The following is a 21730-nucleotide window of genomic DNA, read 5'->3' on the forward strand; positions in this document are numbered from 1 at the left end:
TTAGTGGTGGCCTCCAATCCTATGCTACCATGTGTATTTAAAGCTCACCAAATTACTCACCATGGGGAGAAAAGAGTGATATAATGGGGTCTATAAAAGCCTGAATTGCCCAGAGGCAAAGCGGGGATCCTCTGTTTGGCTCAGTGGTAATGTGTGCACGTGTGGAGCATGAAGGCCTGAGTTCAAATCTCAGCCAGACCAGTGATTAATTTGTTAAGTTTCAGTTTGGTTATTACAATCAGATATTCATTCTTAGGTGTTTAGTGAAAAATGTTCTAGAAAAGGGAAAGAAGTTGTATGTGGCCTTCATGGATTTGGAGACAGCATATGACAGGGTGGACAGACAAGGATTGTGGAAAGTATTAAGAATATATGGAGTAAATGGGAAGCTGTCGAATGCCGTGAATAGTATGTATGAGGGTGCTAAGGCTGCAGTGCATGTCGACAATGAAATGAGTGAATTTTTCTATTTTTGAAGATTGGATTGAAACAAGGATTTGTTATGTCTCCATGGATGTTCAATCTGAAAATGAATGGGGTTATAAAAGAGATACAAGGTAGGGTGGTGGATGCTGGAGTGGCCCTAATGAGAGGGGGAAGTGTTTGGAAACTCCCTGTACTGTTGTTTGTAGATGATACTGTGTTGTTAATTGAAGATGAAGGGGAGCTGCATGGCTTGATGAATGAGTTTGGGGGAGTGTGTAAGAAACGGAATCTAAAGGTGAGTGGTGAGTCTTCGAGAGAAATGAAGTCACTGAATGTCACTGAAGGTTGAATGAAGAGGAAATGGAAAATGTGAATGTGTTTAAATACTTGGGTAGTGTAATGAGTAAGGATGGAAATTTAGAGGCTGAAGTGCTTGAAAGGGTACAACAAGGAAGAAAGGCTGCTGGTTCTTTAAAGCAGTGATATGAAACAGGAATGTGAGCATGGAAGTAAAAAAAAGTCAGTGCATGACAGTGATACCGACTCTAACGTATGGGAGTGAAGCTTGGACCTTGCTGGAGATACACAAGTCAAGAGCGAGAGCAGTGGAAATTAGTTATTTGAGAGAAGCATGTGGAGTCACATGGAGAGACAGACTGACAAATGAGGAAGTGAAGGAGCGTTGTGATGTGAATGTGGATGTGACAGAAAGTGTTAGGAGAAATACACTAAGGTAGTTTGGCCATATGGAGAGGATGAAGTGTGAGAGACTGATGAGCAGAATGTATGTAGGTGAGGTGGAGGGGGGGAGAGGGATGAGGAGGCCAAGGATGAGATGGAGGGATGAAGTGGAGAGGTATATAAGAGAGGGGTGTGTGAGCTGGGAGCTGGGCAGTGAAATGGTGGGGAACAGGGTGACACAGAGGCGATTTGTTTGTGGCCACCCCTTACGGGATTAAGGCGTCAGGCAATAGATAGACAGATAGATAGACAGGTCAAGTGGGTAGTTTCTACTTATCAATGATCCCTTTAAAGAACAGGTCATCCACTCAGACACTTCAGAAACATCAAGTGTTGCTAAATTAGATAGAGAATGGACTATCCAACCAAAGACTGTAATGAGTCTAAGTGAGAGAGAACAAGAAACAGGAGAAAGCCTGAATGAAGAAAGTAAATATTATTCATATAATTTATCGCTGTGACTGTCTACGAGTCCAACAACTTCTTCACTGCATGCGTATGAGTTGTCATTAGCTAAATCAGCTGCAGCACCAGCAGCCTGTCAGGCCAATACAGTAATAATAATAATAATAATAATAATAATAATAATAACAACAACATATTCCTCACTCTGCCCTAGGGTGGGAAAGGAGGTCTGGGTGATGATGATGATGATGATGATGATGATGATGATGATGATGATGATGATGATGATGACAACAATAATGGTTTATAACAGACGAGGATACTCTGGTTTTTGTGTCAAAAAAGCACCAGTTCTTCCATTAAGGAATTCACTAGTGCTAAACATTTACATTTGATGTTGTGCTGCCTACGGTACATCTTCCTTCATGTCTAGCATTCTTTTTCTGTGTCTGCCTCCTCTCTTCCTATTCCTCCCATCCTTCCTGTCATTTTGGTACTCTTCTTTCCATTTCACATGGTTATACAATAAGTGACAAAACAAATGGTTTCCTGTAACTAAAGAAACCATGTACATTGCTGGGTGGTAACCATATAGCCAAATAATGGGGTGATGAGTCTACTACTTTGTCCCTGTCAACTGGGTGGAGAAACGGAAATGCTGCGTCTACTCAGGAACCAAACTTTCACACTAATCGCGCTGTCAGCCGCAAAGGAACATCAGTCACTGCACGAGATGGCTCTGCAGGGGCAGATGCTTGCCTGCAGTTGATGGGTCTGCTCATCAGACAGACTGGAGTGGCACAACAACAGCAACAATTACAAGAGCTATGACATCACTTATATACAATACAAACTAATCACTAAGAGTGGCAGCAATTAAACCCTAAAATCGTCCATCACAATACCTCACTCCAGATCATACTCATAACTACATGAAAAGAAAAGAGTCTTGAGCTGCCCCTTAAAAGATTTAACAGTGTCAACTACTTCATGGATACTGGCAATTATTATATATATACAGGTATAACCTAGGGGCTCTCTAGGAAAAAAAAAAAATTCATTAAAGACTACTGATGAACAGATCCAGGCTTGTCAAGGCACAGAGATTCATCTTTACTTCCTAATATCACACCTGGGTGTGCTGATAAGAGTTTTAATTACAACAGGAAGGTATTTCTGTTTGTCAAACAGTAATACAGCATAGTTCAATTTCTATCCTTTAATGGCAATCAGTGCAACTCAGAAATGAGATAGATGGGTGCATGCATGACCAAAGTCTTTTCCAGTTTTATTTACCAAATTCAAATGGCTGCTGCGCTATTCCTCCTTACACTCATATTTGTTGCACTGATGATTTTAGACTGAACTCACTCTGAGGATTTGTTTGCCATCTACTCATATGTAATGAATATGATTTAGTATCATGTTATATATCCATCCATCCATCCATCATCCAATCCTACGTTGCCCCATGAGGAGCGTAGGAGCCCGGGGCTAGGAAGTTGGTCTTGACATACAAGATGAGAGTGAATGTTATATATTGTAAAAATATAAATGAAATTAAATAAAACTGATCAAATTCTGAAGAGCATCACACTTTCTCGTGCTCTTGTTGTTTTGGCGACACTACTGCAAGAATGGTGTTTAGAGACCTCACTGAAGTATGCAAAACTGTGCTGAAATACAGTTCTCAGGGATTACTGAATAAATACTCAAGAAACAGACAAACTGACAAATGACAAACCCTTATTTTTTACTGGACAACAGGTAGAATGGCTGTATCCCACAGTTTGTCACAGACTGTGTGAATGGCATACAGTACATGTAATAACCGAACTGAAACTTAACAAATTAATCATACTGTCCTCGCCGCAATTCGATATCAGACCCTCGCACTTGATAAGCACGCATGTAACCACTGAGCCAAAGAGAAGATCCCCAATTTGCCAATAAGCAATGCGGGCTTTCATATACCTCATTACATCACTCTTTTCTCCTCTTGGTGATTAATATGGTAGTTTCGAACACACGTTAGCGTAGCATTGGAGGCGCTGACAGCTAACCAACATCATCATTGCCCTCCAAGCCTCACCTCACATCCCACACCACTGCCAACCAATGTAATGACTGAACTTAACAAATTAATCACTGGTCTGGCCGAGATTCCATCTCAGGCCCTCGCGTTTCATAGGCGTGTATGTTACCACTAAGCCAAAGAGAGGATCCTCGCTCCGCCTTTAAGCAATGCAGGTTTTTATATACCCCATTACCTACATACTACAAACAGCCAGACAGACCCCAAATTGTAAAAGTTTATGTGATGAGGAAATGGATGTACTGCCCTTATCACAAGGCATTTATCCCTCTTACTGCAGAGTTTTCCTTTTCCTGTGTTTGGATCATGATGTCCTTATAACTGAGTTACTGTTATGACCCAGACTTACCTGGATGTAACTCTGTGGACCGCAAAAAAAACAGCTACTTCAACACAGAACTCCCAGATATCTTTGTCATGTTCAAGGTTTGTCTGTGCTGTGATGATGAAATGCATGAAGTAAGTGTGTTGTGGTGTGGGTGTTGCAGTACAGTAAAAACTTAAAGGACTGTTTGTGAGATGTACTTTGTGTGGCAATGTTACTGAAGTAGGCATAAGGGTGATGACATCACAGTCTGGTGAGGTGCACTCATCTCTCTCTCTCTCTCTCTCTCTTTTTCTGGGAAGGGTAATTTTTCAGGTATGACTGTCTGGTTAGGTTCATGATTGATGTTGTGTTTGGCTGGAAGATTTGGATGGCTATGGTGGCAATGTTTGTGTAAGTGCTTGTGAAGTGTTGTATTTGATGGCAAAAGAAGGGTGTTGTGATGCACTCTGTGTAGTGTCGAGAGTTTTTGTTTTTCTGTGGTAAGGAGTGGTGCAACATAATGACGCATGGCTAGGGTGGCTCCTGCACTGATAGCACTGAAATGTGTACCTGACTGATGAAAGTACTTTTGTCTCTTGGTGCAAGTGGTGTATATTTGTGGTCTCTGTATACTCTTGTTATTATTTCTAAAAATCTGTTTTGTGCTTTAGAAGATTTCTCCATGTTAAAAAGTGGCCCAACTTGAGTTTGCAAACTCAATACAAATCAACTGCTTGTTGACTGTTTTCAGTTATTTTTTCTGACAGTCAAAGGTAGTTTTGGTGAGTGTTTTTATGGCATTGAGTTTACGTGATGCCCCTGCATGTCCTGTGTGTGTCCAATGTAAGTCCCAGAATTTTGGGGGTGTCTCTCCAGAGGAAGTGATAGATTAAAGAGGAAGGCTTGAGGATGTGCTTTAGATTCATGTCTGTCTGGAGTGAAGAGGGTGATTGCATGATACTGCTGATGAGGGAGACACTGAGCCAGTGTTCCAATGAGAACCAGTATAGGTACTAATTATGTGAGTGAATGTTACCTTTACACTGCTCACCTGTGAGGAAGTGCGGGGAAGAGGTGGCCGGGTAGTAGGTTTTGATGGAGTTCTAGGAGGCAGCTCTGGGGGCTGGGAGTCCTCTTCTTGATCAAGGCTACCAAGCGAGGCTGACTTGACTGTCACCACACTTGAGGAGGATGTGAGAGAGTCATTGCTGGAGGCCATACTCTGTTTGGAGGGTGATCCTGGGGATGCTTTGCTCCCTCTCACATCTTCAGTGGAGGAAGAGCTCTTGGAGGGTGATATGAGGCTGGGAGGAAGAGTCACATCTTCACTAGAGGCTGAGGACTTGCCTGGTGATGCAGCAGGTGATCTCATGCCATGATGAAGAGTGACATCCCCTTGTGAGGCAGATTTTGCCAGGTTTCCAGTACTTACAGACATTGATCTTTGAATTCTGGGGCCAGCAGAGTTGATACTAGTGACAACTTTTCTAGGGTGTGTGAGAGTTCCCGTGCGAGTAATGGGTGTGCGAGGGGGTGGAGGTGGTGGGGAATCATCCCCCTGGCCACTCTCAACACGACTGGCAGGAACAGTGGCCTGTCGCTGCAAGGTTGACGGTCGTTGCAAAGAGTGGTAACCATGCCTAGTATGGTTGGACCCGTAAGACCTCATTTGGGATATGACTGATGCATGTTCCTCACTACCACTACTGTTACTACTACATTTACCACCACCACTACCACCTGTTTTATCACATCTTCCCTCACTACTAGTGCCACCACCACTACTGATATTTTTACCACTTTTTGCCTCACTATTGCCACTTCTACTACTACCACTGGCTGATACTTTGCTCCTCTCAAAAGTACGAAACATTCTGTCATTTTCCTCCAAGGCCATGGCCAACCTTGCATCCAGCTCTTGGCCAGATGTATTGGAGCGCAGACTGTCATAACCCGATGAATCACTATCTTTGGCTGGGCGGGAGTCTTGGGTAGGTCGAGCAGAGACAGATGCTGAAGAGGAGTTGAGAGCTGCACGGGAGGGAGTATTGATGGAACTGACATGGCGTGAAGAGGAGATGGGGGGATTCTCAAAGCGGCGCTGAAGAGAGGCTACTTTACCCGGTTTTGGGACAGTTTCAGAGCTAACCCGCACTTCTCCTACCTCCTGGTCCTTCTCTCCTCCACCCTCCAGGTCACTCTCATCATCACATACCATCTGCATATAAGAAAACAATGATAAGTTCCTGTCTTTGATCACACAGCCCCATTCACAGTTTTTGTTTTATTACCATACCAGCATTTAATATTTCTTGCAATGCTTTATCCTATCCTACTGAACATTTTATTTCTTATAAGAAAGTTTATGATTACCAGTATGCAAGTAATAGCTTAGTTCTGAGATAAAGTACTGTATACGGCATATATTATAAGGCAAATCTAAATTAAAGAGAACAATAAATATGAGGTAATGGTTCAAAAAGCACAACCCAGCTCTAAGAAATACACTGCAATTCTCTGCATGACAAAAGTTTTTGGCTTTTCGAGAAATTTACAATAAAATGTTTCATCCTTTTCAACAATTGGATATGTATATGTAATCAAAACGTACCGTAACAGTCTTCTTCAAGAAAATTTAGAAAGCTACAGTGTTCTTGACAGAACAAATAAATACTAAGGTTTCCATGGTAATAAACCTGATGATCATTTCATGTGTCATATAAGATGAGGAAGAGGGTGTGAACCACAAGGAAAATGGTATGTGCTGTAATTCAAAAGGAACATTTTCCATGCCCTTCATCATCTTGGTGATCCAGTTAATTAAAGTTAACTGATATGTGAAGCTGACATCCTCAGCTCCTTCAGTATTATGGCTTACTTCCTGCTATTATTGCTCAATTACACCCACTGCAAATTGACTTAGGACCTACACACAGAATTGCTATGGGAGAGTTGTCTGTCTTTGCTTTGTGTTTCCACCTCTACCAAGTGAATTTTTTTGGGGAGAAATAACTGGCAACTCCTCTGGTGTTGGCAGGAGGTGGTGAAACACTCAGCATGCCAGTGCTTGCCCAGATGCAAAACAGGAAGGATAATGTTCCTGTCACTCCGAGCCTGTACCTCCCTCTTTTTTCGTATGCATTACTGTATGCCCCGTTATTTTCCTTGAGTCGAGTTGTCATGCCTGGAAAGTACTGCTCATGGGATGAGAGGGTCCATATCATTGCATGGAGACAGAATAATGTCCCTATCAACACGATTTGTGAATGTACTGGACACGCAAAGTCAACCATCATGAAGATTCTTGTTGCAGCACACGGCCTGCCGCCTGATGTCATACCAGAGCACAAGCATGGCTGTGGAAAGAAGAGGACAACTTCCAGAGGTACAGATACGCTTCTGAAGAGGAAAGTAATCACGAATCCTTGACTGACAGCAGCAGAATTGAAGAGAATGCATCCCCAGCTGTTACAAGACGTCTCAATTTGAACTATGCGACATCGCTTGCAGAAGGAGCTGGGTTTACCAAGCCACATCACAGCCAAGAAACCACTTCTTACTGACTGCATGAAGAAGTAGCGCATTCAGTTTGCCAAGAAATATGCACACTGGACATCGGATGAGTAGAGAAAAGTTATGTTTTCTGATGAAAGCACATTTCAAGTGTTCCAGGTGCTTTCTATCATGGTTCGTCGCCCTGCCTCCCGTAGTCGATATGAACCTGCTTACACGGTGTCGACTGTTAAGCACGCACAATCATTAATGGTATGGGGGTGTTTCTCAGGTGAAATGGGAAGGGGAGGCCTCTACTTTCTTCCTATGAACTTGAAGAATGGTGGCCGATACATTCAAGTTCTGAAAGATCATTTGTTAAACTTTTTTGCTATTCATGGGTGTGACTTTTCTATGCACGGTTCAGTTCCATGTCACAAGGCAGGTGACAAAATGGCTTCACAATAATCGGACTGAGGTCCTCAATTGGCCTGGAAACAGTCCAGATCTAAATCTGACAGAAAACTGCTGGTTAAAGATGAAGAAAATCATGGCAGAGAAGAAGACACCCAATCTGGACAACCTCAAGACTAAACTGACACATATTTGGTGCAAAAAAATGTCCTTAGATTACAAATCTATGTGATTCCATGCCAAAATGCATCCAACTGGTCCTGAAAAACATGGGAAACATGATTTCATATTAATGAATGGCATTTCATGAACATTGGGTCTGGTTAGTACTTGGATGGGTGACCGCCTGGGAACACCAGATGCTGTTGGCATCCCTACGTGTCAAGTGGGGTCAGTGGAGGATTAGTGCCCCTCCCTGTAAAACAATTAACTCTAAGCCCTTGACCACCCCATTTGGGATACATGGCGTCTGGCAATGAATGAATGAAAAAAAATTTCATGAACAAACATTGTGATATACTACGATTTTTGTATTTTTTAATACCTTGGGGGGGAGGTCCTAAGTCAATCTGCGGTAGCTGTAAATTCAACACGGGTAAAAGAGTTAAAAAAGGGCAATATATAATCCACTTCAAAAGGATATCCTATACAGTACCCGGTAGTGAAGAAAATCATCGGAGATAGCAATAATAAAACAAAAAATATATCATCAGATTGAAGGGGTTAATACAAATAGCTACTGGAAAATAAAGCAGCACTAAGTAGCGCTAGTGAAACACCTATGTCTTGGCACTGAACTTCAAAAAAAAAAAAAAAAAAAAAAAAAAAAAAAATATCAATTCCTTTTTATTATTAAGCACAAAAATGACAAAATCAGTGTCTGCTTCCAGTTAACATTACTAGCAGGTAAAGTAGTTCACTCTTCCACAAGCTGTTGTAGACTTGTGGTGTATTATAAATATATATTGTAATTAATGGAGATCAGTGCTCAACGACATATACAGGTATACTATATCTAGTATGGGAACTATGAAGTATAGCACACAAAAACATGATACACAAAGTACAGTAAATCAAATGTATACAATTCCTACATTAATATGAGTGCTGGATTTAGAAAAATATGCTTGGTATGGATAGGGGAAATAACTTTCTCCATCAATTTCATTATGATTTTTAAAATTTCAGGCTACAGTACTTCCAGACACATTTATTCAGTTTAGGAAAGTACCCTACCAGTAAAAAGGAAAATAACAGCTAGAGCTAACCTCTCCAGTTATAAAAATCTCATGATTGGAATAAAATAATCTTCAGATTGCAAAATATGAATAAGAATAAAAGTACATCACTAGGCAGAAGAGTTTAATGTTTCTCTGACTCTTTCACTGACGCACTATCTCATCTTCAAACCTTCCCGAAGGCAACAGCCATGACTGTTCTTTCCTTGTGCATCTCTTCTGTTTTCTCAACCATTCTTTCTTCATTAACAACTTTCTCACCTTTACATTGTTCAGCTCTTTTTTTTTTTTTTCTTTTTTTTTTCCCATGTATGAGTAGCTGGATCATTCTATTGGAATTTCACCTGTTAACCTACTCTCAGGCAATTTGCTCGAGGTTCTCTTTCTATAATTTTGTTCACATGACCATACCACCTCAGTGTACTTCCCTTTCTTCATTCCCTAACAGTGGTGTAGTTTCAGTAAGAAAAAAAAAAAAAATGGGAGGACAGACACAGAATGAATGACAGACATGAAGGAAGAAGTAGGCAGCACTTCATCAAATGTAAATGTGTATTGAGCACTAGTGAATTCCTTTAAGGAAGACTTTGACAGCAGCTGCCTAACAATGGCCACTGGTCCATGATGATTATTACAATAATAATAATAATAATAATAATAATAATAATAATAATAATAATAACAGTAATCTCATCTTAAATTTCGGGACCAACTGCCTAGCCCCGGGCTCCAATGCTTCTCATGGGGCAATGTAGGATTGGATGATGGATGGATGGATAATAATAATAATATTGCTATTACCATCATCATCATCATCATCTAATCTGTGTTGCCCCATGAGGAGTGTAGGAGCACGGGGCTAGGCAAGTTGGTCCTGACATTTAAGATGAGAATGACCAGCCTCACTCATCCCTGTGTGGCATTACATGAGCAATAAACCCCAACCACCTCTTGCATAACTTGCACAGGCTCAATCCGGCTGGAGTGCCTTAATTGCCCATTAAACCACCAGGTGCCATAGTTTGGTTATATGGTTACTACCCAGCATAGTAAATGGTTTCCTGGAGTACAGGACACCATTTGGGTTGTCATTCAATACTGTCACCCACAGACAGAAGAGGAAAAAAGAAGAAAAGAAAGGCAGAAGAGGAAGGACGGAAACAAGGAAGAAAAGAAAGGGAAATCAACCGCGAGCAGCGCTACATCAAGTGATGTATGGTGAATGCCTATTATAATTATTATTAGCGAGCAGCACTACACCAAGTGATGGATGGTGAGTACCTGTTAATACTGATGTAAATCTGGTATGAACTGCAGCGCTGAAATTCTTCACACAAACACTTTCTGTTTATTGAATTCCATGTATAGTACACTCCTTCTCTAACAAAGCTAGATTATTTCCATTCAAATAATATTACCTCCACACACACACACACACACACACACACACACACACACACACACACACACACACACACACACAAGCACACACACACACACACACACACACACACACACACACACACACACACACACACACACACACACACACACACACACACACACACACACACACACACACACACACACACACACACACACACACACACAGCTGGTATGTCTCATAGGCAGGGTTCAAGAATGGTGTATTTAACTTTACAGAATGATGTAGTAAACTCTTTCAATAAGTAAATAAGTAAATAAAAGAAACAATTTTTTTTTTTTTTTTGGCTTCAGTCTCATTGGATATAACTGAACTCCAGTCTTCACTTCCAGGGACTGAGCTGCCATCAGGTGACAAAGGTCGATCCATGCAAGCACGCTAAAGCCTTTATGAACACAGCGAATGAAGCTAAATACTATTTATCAATCTGTTGCCAGACACCTCAATTCCGTAAGGAGGGGGCCACAAACAAATCGCCTCCATGTCACCTTGTTCAATGCCACTTCACTACCTTGTTCCCAGCTCACACCCCCTCTCTCTCATATATATATGTATATATGTACAGTACAGTATATATATATATATATATATATATATATATATGTCTGTATATCTTTTTTAAATTATAGGGTGGTTTTAATCAACTATGGAGAAACTTTCCAAACTGGAGAGGACAACTTAGCCTTCATTAACCTTTCATTACACGAGATCTCTGATAAAATGAATAAACTGTCTAAGAGTAGTAAGAATAAAAACAAAAAGATCTATGCATCCCAAATGGGTTAAAACAATTTGACTTACTTTGCTTATGCCCTCCTTTGCTTCATACAACCGACGGATGATATCAGATGAGCGGTTGTCCTTCTCATCTGAGGTGGGTGGAGGAGGAATGATGAAAGCAGAAATGTCATACTCATTCCCACCCATTCTTCGGGTTTCAGCATAGGCCTGAAGATCCTATAAAAGTGGAAAATGACAGTGAGTTTATTACATCAATGGAGGACATCAGGAAAAATAGGGCAGAAAATGTTTTTGCTGCCAGTGCCAGGATGATATTCACTGGAAATGGTACAACTCTGGACAGAAATTCGTGGTACAAGGTAATCTGCCACTAGAGGTCAGGTTAACCGCACATGTCAACTCCTTAACTCCCCCCTCCTTACCCCCACCAAAACACTGACTAGTTAGGTGGATGGATCGGAGATATGAAGCTTCGCTCACTCTCACATCGTGTCGCATGTAATGTTACTTTCATTTATCTTACTATTAGGTGAATTATCAAGTGCACAGATCCATCTTCAGTTCCATGAGAAGTAACTACAGTATATCAAAGTTTCAGCAGATTTCAATACAATGACCCTAATGTACAGAGTTTAGTTTCCAAATATTTATCCAACATGTTCCAAGCAATAGACAAAAATCCAAGTAACAGTGACAAGTTACCGGTATATGGCGACATATATCCCTCTCCTGCCTTGTCAACTGGAAAGTCACATATCCATCTACCCTCTCAATCCATCCAACACAACCCACTGACCTTGCCCTGGCCACCCACCCAGTCCACCGCTCCCTGCCATCCACCTTGCTACCCCACAAATGCCTCCGACAAAGCTCATCCAACAGTGCCACTTAACACATTCACTCATTCACTTCTCCACCCTGAACCCATCCAGCCACCCAACCCAACTACCCACCCAGTGCATCCCGACTACGCAATTGTCTCAGCCACCCTGGCGATCCATTGTGCCCACGCACCCTGGTGACCCACCCAACTAACACATCCTGACAACCCATCTTGCCCATCAACCCCTACCACCCACCCTTCCCAACTGTGAATTCCATCCACCCTGCTCACCCAGCAATGCCATCCATTGCATCCACCCACACAACCCTCCTACCTCTCCCTGAACACCCACCCATCCTGTCCAACCGCTCCTCCCACCGACCCACCTGCCCACCACATGCCCAACCACCCTTCTTATCCAGTATTTATTAATATTGTGAATAATGTACTGTCCACATGAAATACAGTACACTGAACTGGGATTTGCCATCACTTGTTGGAATCAAGATTATGAAAAATGTATTGTTTTGTCAAGAGATAATAAATATCTTCTAATTTTGTTTTACTTGTGGTGTCTTGTTGTGACATGATCAGTGAAGAGTATACTATGCTGCAACTGTCAGGCCCAAACTCTCATCTGCCTTTTGTTACTTTGTGGTGGACTTTCTCATTTGATGTATGTGAATAACCAATGATGAAGAATATGTGCTCTGTCTAAAAAAAATTTTTTGCTTCTGACCTTATCATTTATACATCTTGTCTATATTTTAGGAAAGGTGTTTGACTGACCGAGTGTTTGCTTGCCATGGAAATTAAGGAGGACCTAACCAGATGGCTCCGAAGGAATTTAATAGGAGTAAGACTTTACCATGAATTTATTTCTGTGGTTGAATGCTGCTGAAGTGGCACCCCTGATGGCCCAAATCAGAACTATGCAAGTCACTAATCAAGTCAACATCTTGGAACTTGGGGTCCAATTACCACATCTTTTTTCTTTTAATTTTCTTCTGCAGCCATATCAATATTACCAGTATACTGTATTACACTGGGTCAGGTGCATGGGCAGGTGAATGAGGTGCACAGGATGGGTGGGCAGGGTTGGGTGGATGGGGGTGTGGTGGGGCAGGGTGGGATAATGTGAGTAGGTGGGCAGGTTTGGGTGGGCTGTGGGTGAATGAGTGGGTAGATGGGCAAGGGAGGTCAGTGGGCAGAGTGGGTGGGTGGGTCTGTGGGTGAATGAGTGGGTGGATGGACACTGGACAGGGTAGGTCAATAGGCATAGTGGGTGGGCATGGTGAGTGGGTGGACAGGGTGGGTAGGTGGAAGTGTGGGTTGGCAGAGTAGGTAGGTAGGAGGGTGGGTAGGGGAAGAAAAGCTTCATGGGTGGATGAATTGGCAGGATGGTGGGTGGGTGTGTATGTGGGTGGGCAGTCAGAGTGGCTGGGTAGTCAAAGTGGCTGAGTAGCCAGGGGGGGATGGTAGTGGGAAAATAGGTCCATGGGTGCGTAGGTAGGCAGGGTGGCAGATGGGTAGGTGGGTGGGCTTGATGGGAAGGTGGTTAATAGGAAAACAGATCCATGGGGTGAACTGTTCCATGGCAGGAACAGCTCTATGGAGAATACAAGAGTCTAACAGCCCTATCGCACCACTCAGCACTTGTTCAAATTAGAGCCATCTCTTAGTCATGCTTTGCTTTAGAATAAGTCCAGTGGGCTGCAAAGCACTTACCCAAATGAGACCCACCAACACAGCTACCACCACCACCACCACCATCACCAGTCACCACCACCACCATCACCAGTCACCACCACCACCACCACCATCACCAGTCACCACCACCACCACCACTGCAACTACCACCACCACCATCACCATCATCATAGCTACCACCACCACCATCATCATCATCACAGTTACCAACACCACCATAACAGCTACCACTGCCACCATCAATACAGCTACCATCACCATTACAACCACCACTTCCTGCTGAACAAGTGAAGTAACAGACATCCGACTGTATATGTACTATGGGTCACAAAGGTATCGGTGCACAATATGCATCAAAAATTTGGGACCACAGAACGAAGGTCACTGAAATATTAGTGTCCGACCTACCACATATTGGTGGCCCTGATGTCTGGAGGTGTCATAAATTGCCAACTAGCAATATCCTCTTGCAAACAAAATGCAAATGTTCTATCTATCTTTCTATTGCCAGACGCCTCAATCCCGTTTGGGGTGGCCACAAACAAATCGCCTCCAAGTCGCCCTGTCCCCCGCCATTTCACTGCCCTGCTCCCAACTCACACCCCACTCTCTCATAAACCTCTCCACCCCATCCCTCCATCTCATCCTCGGCCTCCCCCTCCCTCTCCCCCCCTCCACCTCACTCACATACACTCTCCTCGTCAGTCTTTCACCCTCCATCCTCTCCACATGGCCAAACCACCTCAGTGTGTTCCTCATAACGCTTCCTATCACATCCACATCCACATCACAACGCTCCTTTATATCCTCATTCGTCAGCCTGTCTCTCCACGTGACTCCACAGGCTCCTCTTAAATAACTCATTTCCACTGCTCTCACTCTTGACTTGTGTCCTTCCAACAATGTCCAAGCTTCACTTCCGTACGTTAGAGTTGGTATCACAATACTGTCATGTAGTAACTTTTTCACTTCCAAGCTCACTTCCCTGTTCCTTATCACTGCTTTCAAGGAACCAGCAACCTTTCTTCCCTGCTGTACCCTTTCAAGCACTTCACCCTCCAAACCTCCATCCTTACTCATCACACTACCCAAATACTTAAACGTACTCACATTTTCCAATTCCTCACCATCCAACCTCGCTGTACATTCACTAACTTCACCTCTCTCAAAGACCATCACTTTACTCTTCCCTACATTCACCTTTAGGTTCCGTTTCTTACACACTCTCTCAAACTCATCCACCAAGCCTTGCAGCTCCCCTTCGTCTTCACTCAACAACACAGTATCATCTGCAAACAACAGTACAGGGAGTTTCCAAACACTATCCTCTCTCACCAGGGCCACTCCAACATCCACTACCCTACCTTGTACCTCTTTTATTACCCCATCCATGTACAGATTGAACAACCATGGAGACATGACACATCCCTGTTTCAAACCAACTTTCAAAGAGAAAAATTCACTTAGTTCACCATCCACACGCACTGCAGCCTTCGCACCATCGTACATACTCTTCACAGCATTCAACAACTTCCCATCTACTCCATATATTCTTAACACTTTCCACAATCCTTGTCTATCCACCCTGTCATATGCTTTCTCCAAATCCATGAAAGCCGCATACAACTTCTTTCCCTTCTCTAGAAACTTTTCCATTAGAGATCTAAGAATGAATATCTGATCTACACAACCTCTTCCCTTCCTAAAGCCTCCCTGTTCTTCTCCAACTAATTTCTCTGTTCTTTCTCTAACTCTGTCTATAAGTATCCTACCATACACTTTTCCTATTATACTACGAAGACAAATGCAAATGTTATGTTTATATAAACACTGTTCATACACAATGAGATGGTGGTAATGTATGCAGTTGTTCAAATGTTTTCGGTAGGCATCAGACCCCCTGTGCACCAACACTTTTGTGACCCATAGTACAACACCCTCTCTCTCTCTCTCTCTCTCTCTCTAGGGATGCATGAAACTCCACAGAAATGTCCCACCACTTCTTCAATGTGTGTGTATTGTAAAACCCATCTTGGACTCAATTCCAACTCCCCTGCCAAGTCTGATCAAAATTTTCCCAATTTTGGCTGCAAAAACATACAAACAAACACACACACACACACACACACACACACACACACACACACACACACACACAGGATTAAAGTACTGTATATATATATTAGATATCCATGGGGAAATGGGCCAAAGGAGGAACATAGGTTCAGTGAATAAAATGGAACCCTGAGTGTCATCTACCAATTGGAAGTGCCTTCCCACCCCCAGGTCTCAGACCATGTAAGTATGCATGGTCATTTTTTTACCGGGGCAACACTGGATTCCCTGCTAGTACAGTATACATTCTTTTATTTCTCAGCATTTTCACTTTCATTGGTGGTAGGCAGAGGTGCCCACCATCAATTCATTCGATATAGTGCTGCTTTGGGTGTCTGCCCTTTCCTCTCTTCCTTCCTTCCTCTTCTGTTTTTTTTTTCCTTCATTCTTTCCTCTTCCTTCTGCTTACAGGTGGCTTACACTCCCTCTTCTGTCTTTCTTTCCTTCATTCTTTCCTCTTCCTTCTCCCTATGGGTAACTTTACAATGCGTGACAAGCCAAATGGTTTTCTGTATGACCAGGAAACCATTTACTCTGCAGCACCTGGTGGTTTGGTGGGCAATTAAGGCATTCCAGTCGAATTGAGCCTTTGTAGGTTTATATCCAAGGGGTGGCTGGGGTTTATTGCTCATGCAATGCCATTCAGGGATGAGTGAGGCTGGTCACTCTCATCTTAAATGTCAGGACCAACTTGCCTTGCCCCAGGCTCCTACACTACTCATGGGGCAACATAGGATTGGATGATGGATGGATTCACTCTCATTCTTCCACTCTGTATATCCCTCTCATCAAGTTTCTTCCACACTCTTCATAATTTCGCTTTGCACACCACAATTACATGGTCTGACAATTTGACAGTAGCTGCAAACACAATTAATAATGTAATAAGGAAGTTAAAATGTAGCTATTGTCTCCACATCAGGCCTTGCTACTAGGCTACATGTTACTTACTATGTTTGTCCCTGATCAATAAATTTTTAATGATGTAGTGTTAGTCTACATACAATGCCATCACTTTATTATGAATATGCTATACTTTGTTCTTTTAAAAAATTACTCATATCTGTGCAGTTTTTGAAAGGATTAACATTGTAAGATTTTTGAAGGAGAAATAAATGTGTTCATGTAAAATGCATAGACAATACAACTGCTTGGTACAGAAGCAATACCTACCCACTACCCAGTGAGGATTACTCTGAATTGCCATACTTAATTGTTTTAGTCATGCTTGTATTAATGTAACAGAAAAATATGGTCCTTGACTTACAACACATCCCTCTGGTGGGGGTGGAATGGTGAGATTTGCAATAAATGAATCAATATCTTCACCCTCCTCTAAGTGGATCCCCAGCTGTCGAAGAGCAGCAAGTGTGAAGCTGGGTTCCCGACCGGCCACACTCAATCCTCGCCCAGCCAGTGGAGGGTGATCAGAGGCAGTGCTAGTGTTTAGAGAGCTGAGGGATATGCTGTCTTCTGTGTCACTTGCTCCTGTTGAAAGAAAAGTGGTATATGTAAGTATCTGTTAACAAACAACTGAATGGATGCCTAGTGATCTCGTACGGTAAGACTCTTCAACTAGATGCAACACCTAAGAGTATAAACCCAAAGGATGGTCAAGAGTTTACCGTCGGATAAAGCCACTCAGGGAAAAGTGACCGGTCACTCCCATCTTAACTGTCTGAACTGAGCAGCCTAGTCCTGGGTTCCCACTCTCCTGATGGGGCAATAAGGGACTGGATTATGGACTAACAACCTATTTATTTATTTATTTTTACTCATTTGGTCTGTGATAGGTGGAGATGCTTGTCATGCACTCAGGCAGCCCTCTTGTGGCTATGCTGAGTGACAATCCTACTGGTTTCCTGCAGTCCTGGAAGCCACTTACTACTGGTGGCCAACTGGATGACTGGTTAAGATGCTCAAACCAGATGAGGCTGATAAGGGCTTCCATTTAGGGAATGACTGGGGTTTACTGCTCACATAATGCCATTCGAAAGTGAGGCTGACCTCTCATCATAAATGTCAGGATTCCGTAGCCAACGTTCATGCCCCTATGCTCCTGACAGGGCATAAAAGACTGGATGACAGACAAATAGACAGATACATAGACAGATAAGAAGACTGATACACAGACAAACTGACAGGTAATAAATAAATAAATAATTATCGGAGCTGGCAGCACACAATGTATAACTGGGTGGAACATTAACAGCCCTCCCTCACATTATAAAAAAAATATATGAGGAACTCTGTGGTGTAACTTTCAAGGTGTCAAACGTGACAAAGTACGTATTGCACACAAAATGGAGGTTAGACTTTTTTTTTAATACCCCTGGAGTTCCTCCACAGTGCAGTGTCAAAAAAATATATATATACTGTATATATACATATATATATGTATATACTGTGTACATATCCATCCATCCATCAACCAATCCTACGTTGCCCCGTGAGGAGCGTAGCAGCCCGGGGCTAGGCAAGTTGGTCTACGTATATACTGTATATATATATATATATATATATATATATATATATATATATATATATAGACAGCATATATATATATTATATTTATATATATATATATATATATATATATATATATATATATATATATATTATATTTATATATATATATATATATATATATATATATATATATATATATATATATATATATATATATCCATCCATCCATCAACCAATCCTATGTTGCCCCATGAGAAGCGTAGGAGCCCGGGGCTAGGCAAGTTGGTCTATATATATACTGTGTGTGTGTGTATATTGTATATATATATATATATATATATATATATATATATACTGTATATATATATACAGTATAGGAGCCTCTGTGGTACAGTGGTAAAGTGTGCATTTTCGTACACTGAAGAACGAGGGTTCGCGCCCCGCCAGGGTAAAAAATTTTGGGAGCATTCTTCTGGCCACGTACTGCATTAGTGGACACAAGGGGTGCTGTGGTTGAACCAGTGTCATATACAATAAAATATGCTTGCACCCAGTCAACCGTGGGCTGATTACACTTGGTTCACAGACTACACACACATCCAAAGCCACTCCAACACAACAATTACACTTACAAGCACTTCTCACTCTACATACAATCTCTACCAGACAGCCTAAGCCACTTGGTAGAGAAACATTGGCTGTATCATCCCCACTTCGGTAAGGATAGGCCGGTCCTGCAGTGGACAGTCAAACCGCTGATGAGATGACATATATATACATATATACACATACACATGTAGATAACACTCTTTGAGCTGCTCTGTGGAGGAACTCCAAAGACGACATGTGTGCAAAATTTCATATTCAATCCTCCATTTTCTCAATTTCAATTTAGGTGCATTTATAATGAAAAGGGAGGCAAAAAGTCATAAGCCAGGAAAATGGCACAAGATCATAGTGCTAAACAAAAGTGGGAAATTGCAGTGCATAACAGAAATGATTAGATGGGTTGCTAGTGCTTCCAGGACTACATGGATTTTGCTGAAAAAGATACTTCATGGGAACTAAGGTTTTCTGCTATTTTCTGGCTTTGGTGAAACTTTTGCGAATGCACTAAATGTCTCAAAAGCCCTTAACAGATCTTTAATTTCTAAACTGCCCTCCTATGGTTTCTGTCCCCTTAATCTCAAGTATTCTCTTGGAAGTTCTATAGCTGCAGTTCTATAAGGCCACTGTTCTAATATAACTATCAACAATGGTGCTCCTCAGGGTTCTGTCCTTTCACCAACTCTTCCTCCTCTTCACTAATGAACTTACATGCTGTACATGTAGTACACTGACAATTCCACTGATAACTCCATCCTTCCCTTATCCACCTGCTTCTAAAAGCTTCCACTAACAGTCACTATGACAATCACAGAATGAGGTTTTGGTGCATCCAGATGGGTCAAAAGAAACTTTTTTACTTTTAATACCTCAAAAATCTAATTCCTCCACCTCTGAATCTGTCACAACACTTCACATAATCTTACCTTCAGTGACAAACAACACAGTCTTTTATCATCTTTTAACATCACTGTCGCCTTCTTATTCTGATCTGACTTGGAAAGACCACATTTTTATTTTAACAAGAACAGCTCTGCAGAGCTTAGGTGTGCTGAATAGACTCTGTATTTTTTAAACCCTATTCAAGTGCTAAATATGTACAGGGGCCTTATTTGCCCCTGTGTGGAGTATTGCGCTAATGCATGGGAGGCTCACCACACAAGAAAACTTCATGGGGTGGAAATAATGGTATGGCATCTTAGCAACTCTCAGCCATTTGCTTACTCCCTTCATCTCTCTCTCTCTCTCTCTCTCTCTCTCTCTCCTCTATTGCTGTTGTTTCTCTGTCTCTCTCATCTACTGCTTCAATTATGGAACTTTTTTCTCCAGTCTCTCTTGACCACTGCTTATGATTCCAGTGTTTTAAACATAATATGTCCAGATATCTAGGAAAAATTGGAACTTGACTTTATCGTCCAGCTTGTTTAAGCTTCTGTGAATGAATAAGTTTTGAAGGCTCTCCTCCTTGGTTGCCCTCTTTCTTTTGTATTTACCCACAAACTGCTGCTTCAGGAATGTCTGCCATGTCCCATGCATGCACACACACACACTCAACTACCAACCTCCACTCAACTACCGGCCAGTATCACTAACCAGTGTTGTAAGCAAGGTATTAGAAAGGCTGATAAGAAAAGTTTGGGTAAATCATCTAGAAGAACACAATAATAGAAAGACAATTTGGTTTCAGAAAGGGAAAATCATGTGTTACTAATCTGTTGAGCTACTATGATAGAGAAACAGAAACATTACAGAAAAGAGAAGGATGGGTGGACAGTATCCATCTGGATTTCAAGAAAGCATTTGATGGAGTACCGCACCAAAGACTTTTATGGAAACTGTACCATCAAGTAGGAATCCAAGGCAAGCTGTATTGATGGATGCAAGATTTTCTCAAAAAAAGAGAAATGAGGACAGTACTAAGGGGAAATTACTCATCATGGAGGGAAGTGACTAGCAGAGTTCCACAGGGATCAATGCTGGCACCAATTATGTTCTTAGTGTATATAAATGATATAGATAGCAACATGGGAAATGAAAGCTATCTAAATATGTTTGCTGATGATGCAAAAATACATAGGAGAATTACTAACGCAGACTCTTGTAAAGAGCTACAAGAAGAATTAAATAAACTTCATGAATGGAGCAATACATGGCAAATGGAATTCAATGTGGACAAATGTCATGTAATCAAGTTTGGTGAAAGTGGAAAAAGACCTGATTGGGATTATAAGTTAGGAAGGAAAGAGAGAAAGACCTAGGTCCGATTATCAGTAACAGAATATCTCTGGCTTACCACATCAGTGAGAAGGTACGGAATGTATACACTGCTTGCAAATAAGAGAATAGCATTCACATACATAAATTAAGACATGCTAAGAAAGATAATAGCATCATTCATCAGTGTCCTCATCTCAAAAACTCACAGATAAGACTTAAAAAGTTCAAAGGGCCGCTACAAGATGGGCACCAAGCTTAAGGGATCTAAGCTATGAAGAAAGACTAGAAAAACTGAATCTACCTACACTACAGGAGAGAAGGAAAAGAGGAGACATGATTATGCTATATAAATGCATATCAGGGAAGGAGAAAAGAGACATAAATGATTACATAACCTATGGGGATGCTTCAGCATGAAGACACTGCAAAAAACTGCATAAAAAGATAGGCAACGAAGATGTAAGGAAATTTAGTTTCCCAAATAGGG

The 21730-nt window shown here is 41.7% G+C and overlaps 1 protein-coding gene across 2 annotated transcripts in view; it reads right to left on the reverse strand.

Moving 5' to 3' along the window:
* The window catches only part of LOC145414265 (uncharacterized), a 356239-nt gene that overhangs the window by 4246 nt on the left and 330263 nt on the right, over positions 1 to 21730 (reverse strand). For both annotated transcript variants that reach the window (XM_080283866.1, XM_080283865.1), the window contains exons 20-22: positions 17219 to 17439; positions 11364 to 11519; positions 5026 to 6192 (exon numbers count right to left, since the gene is read on the reverse strand). In XM_080283866.1, coding sequence (XP_080139992.1) covers positions 5026 to 6192; positions 11364 to 11519; positions 17219 to 17439 — 1544 coding nt within the window. The remainder of the gene's footprint in view (positions 1 to 5025; positions 6193 to 11363; positions 11520 to 17218; positions 17440 to 21730) is intronic.

This window comes from Coenobita brevimanus, chromosome 98, assembly GCF_032717465.1.
Source record: "Coenobita brevimanus isolate Jiangsu-jjx chromosome 98, ASM3271746v2, whole genome shotgun sequence".
Classification (NCBI taxonomy): domain Eukaryota; kingdom Metazoa; phylum Arthropoda; class Malacostraca; order Decapoda; family Coenobitidae; genus Coenobita; species Coenobita brevimanus.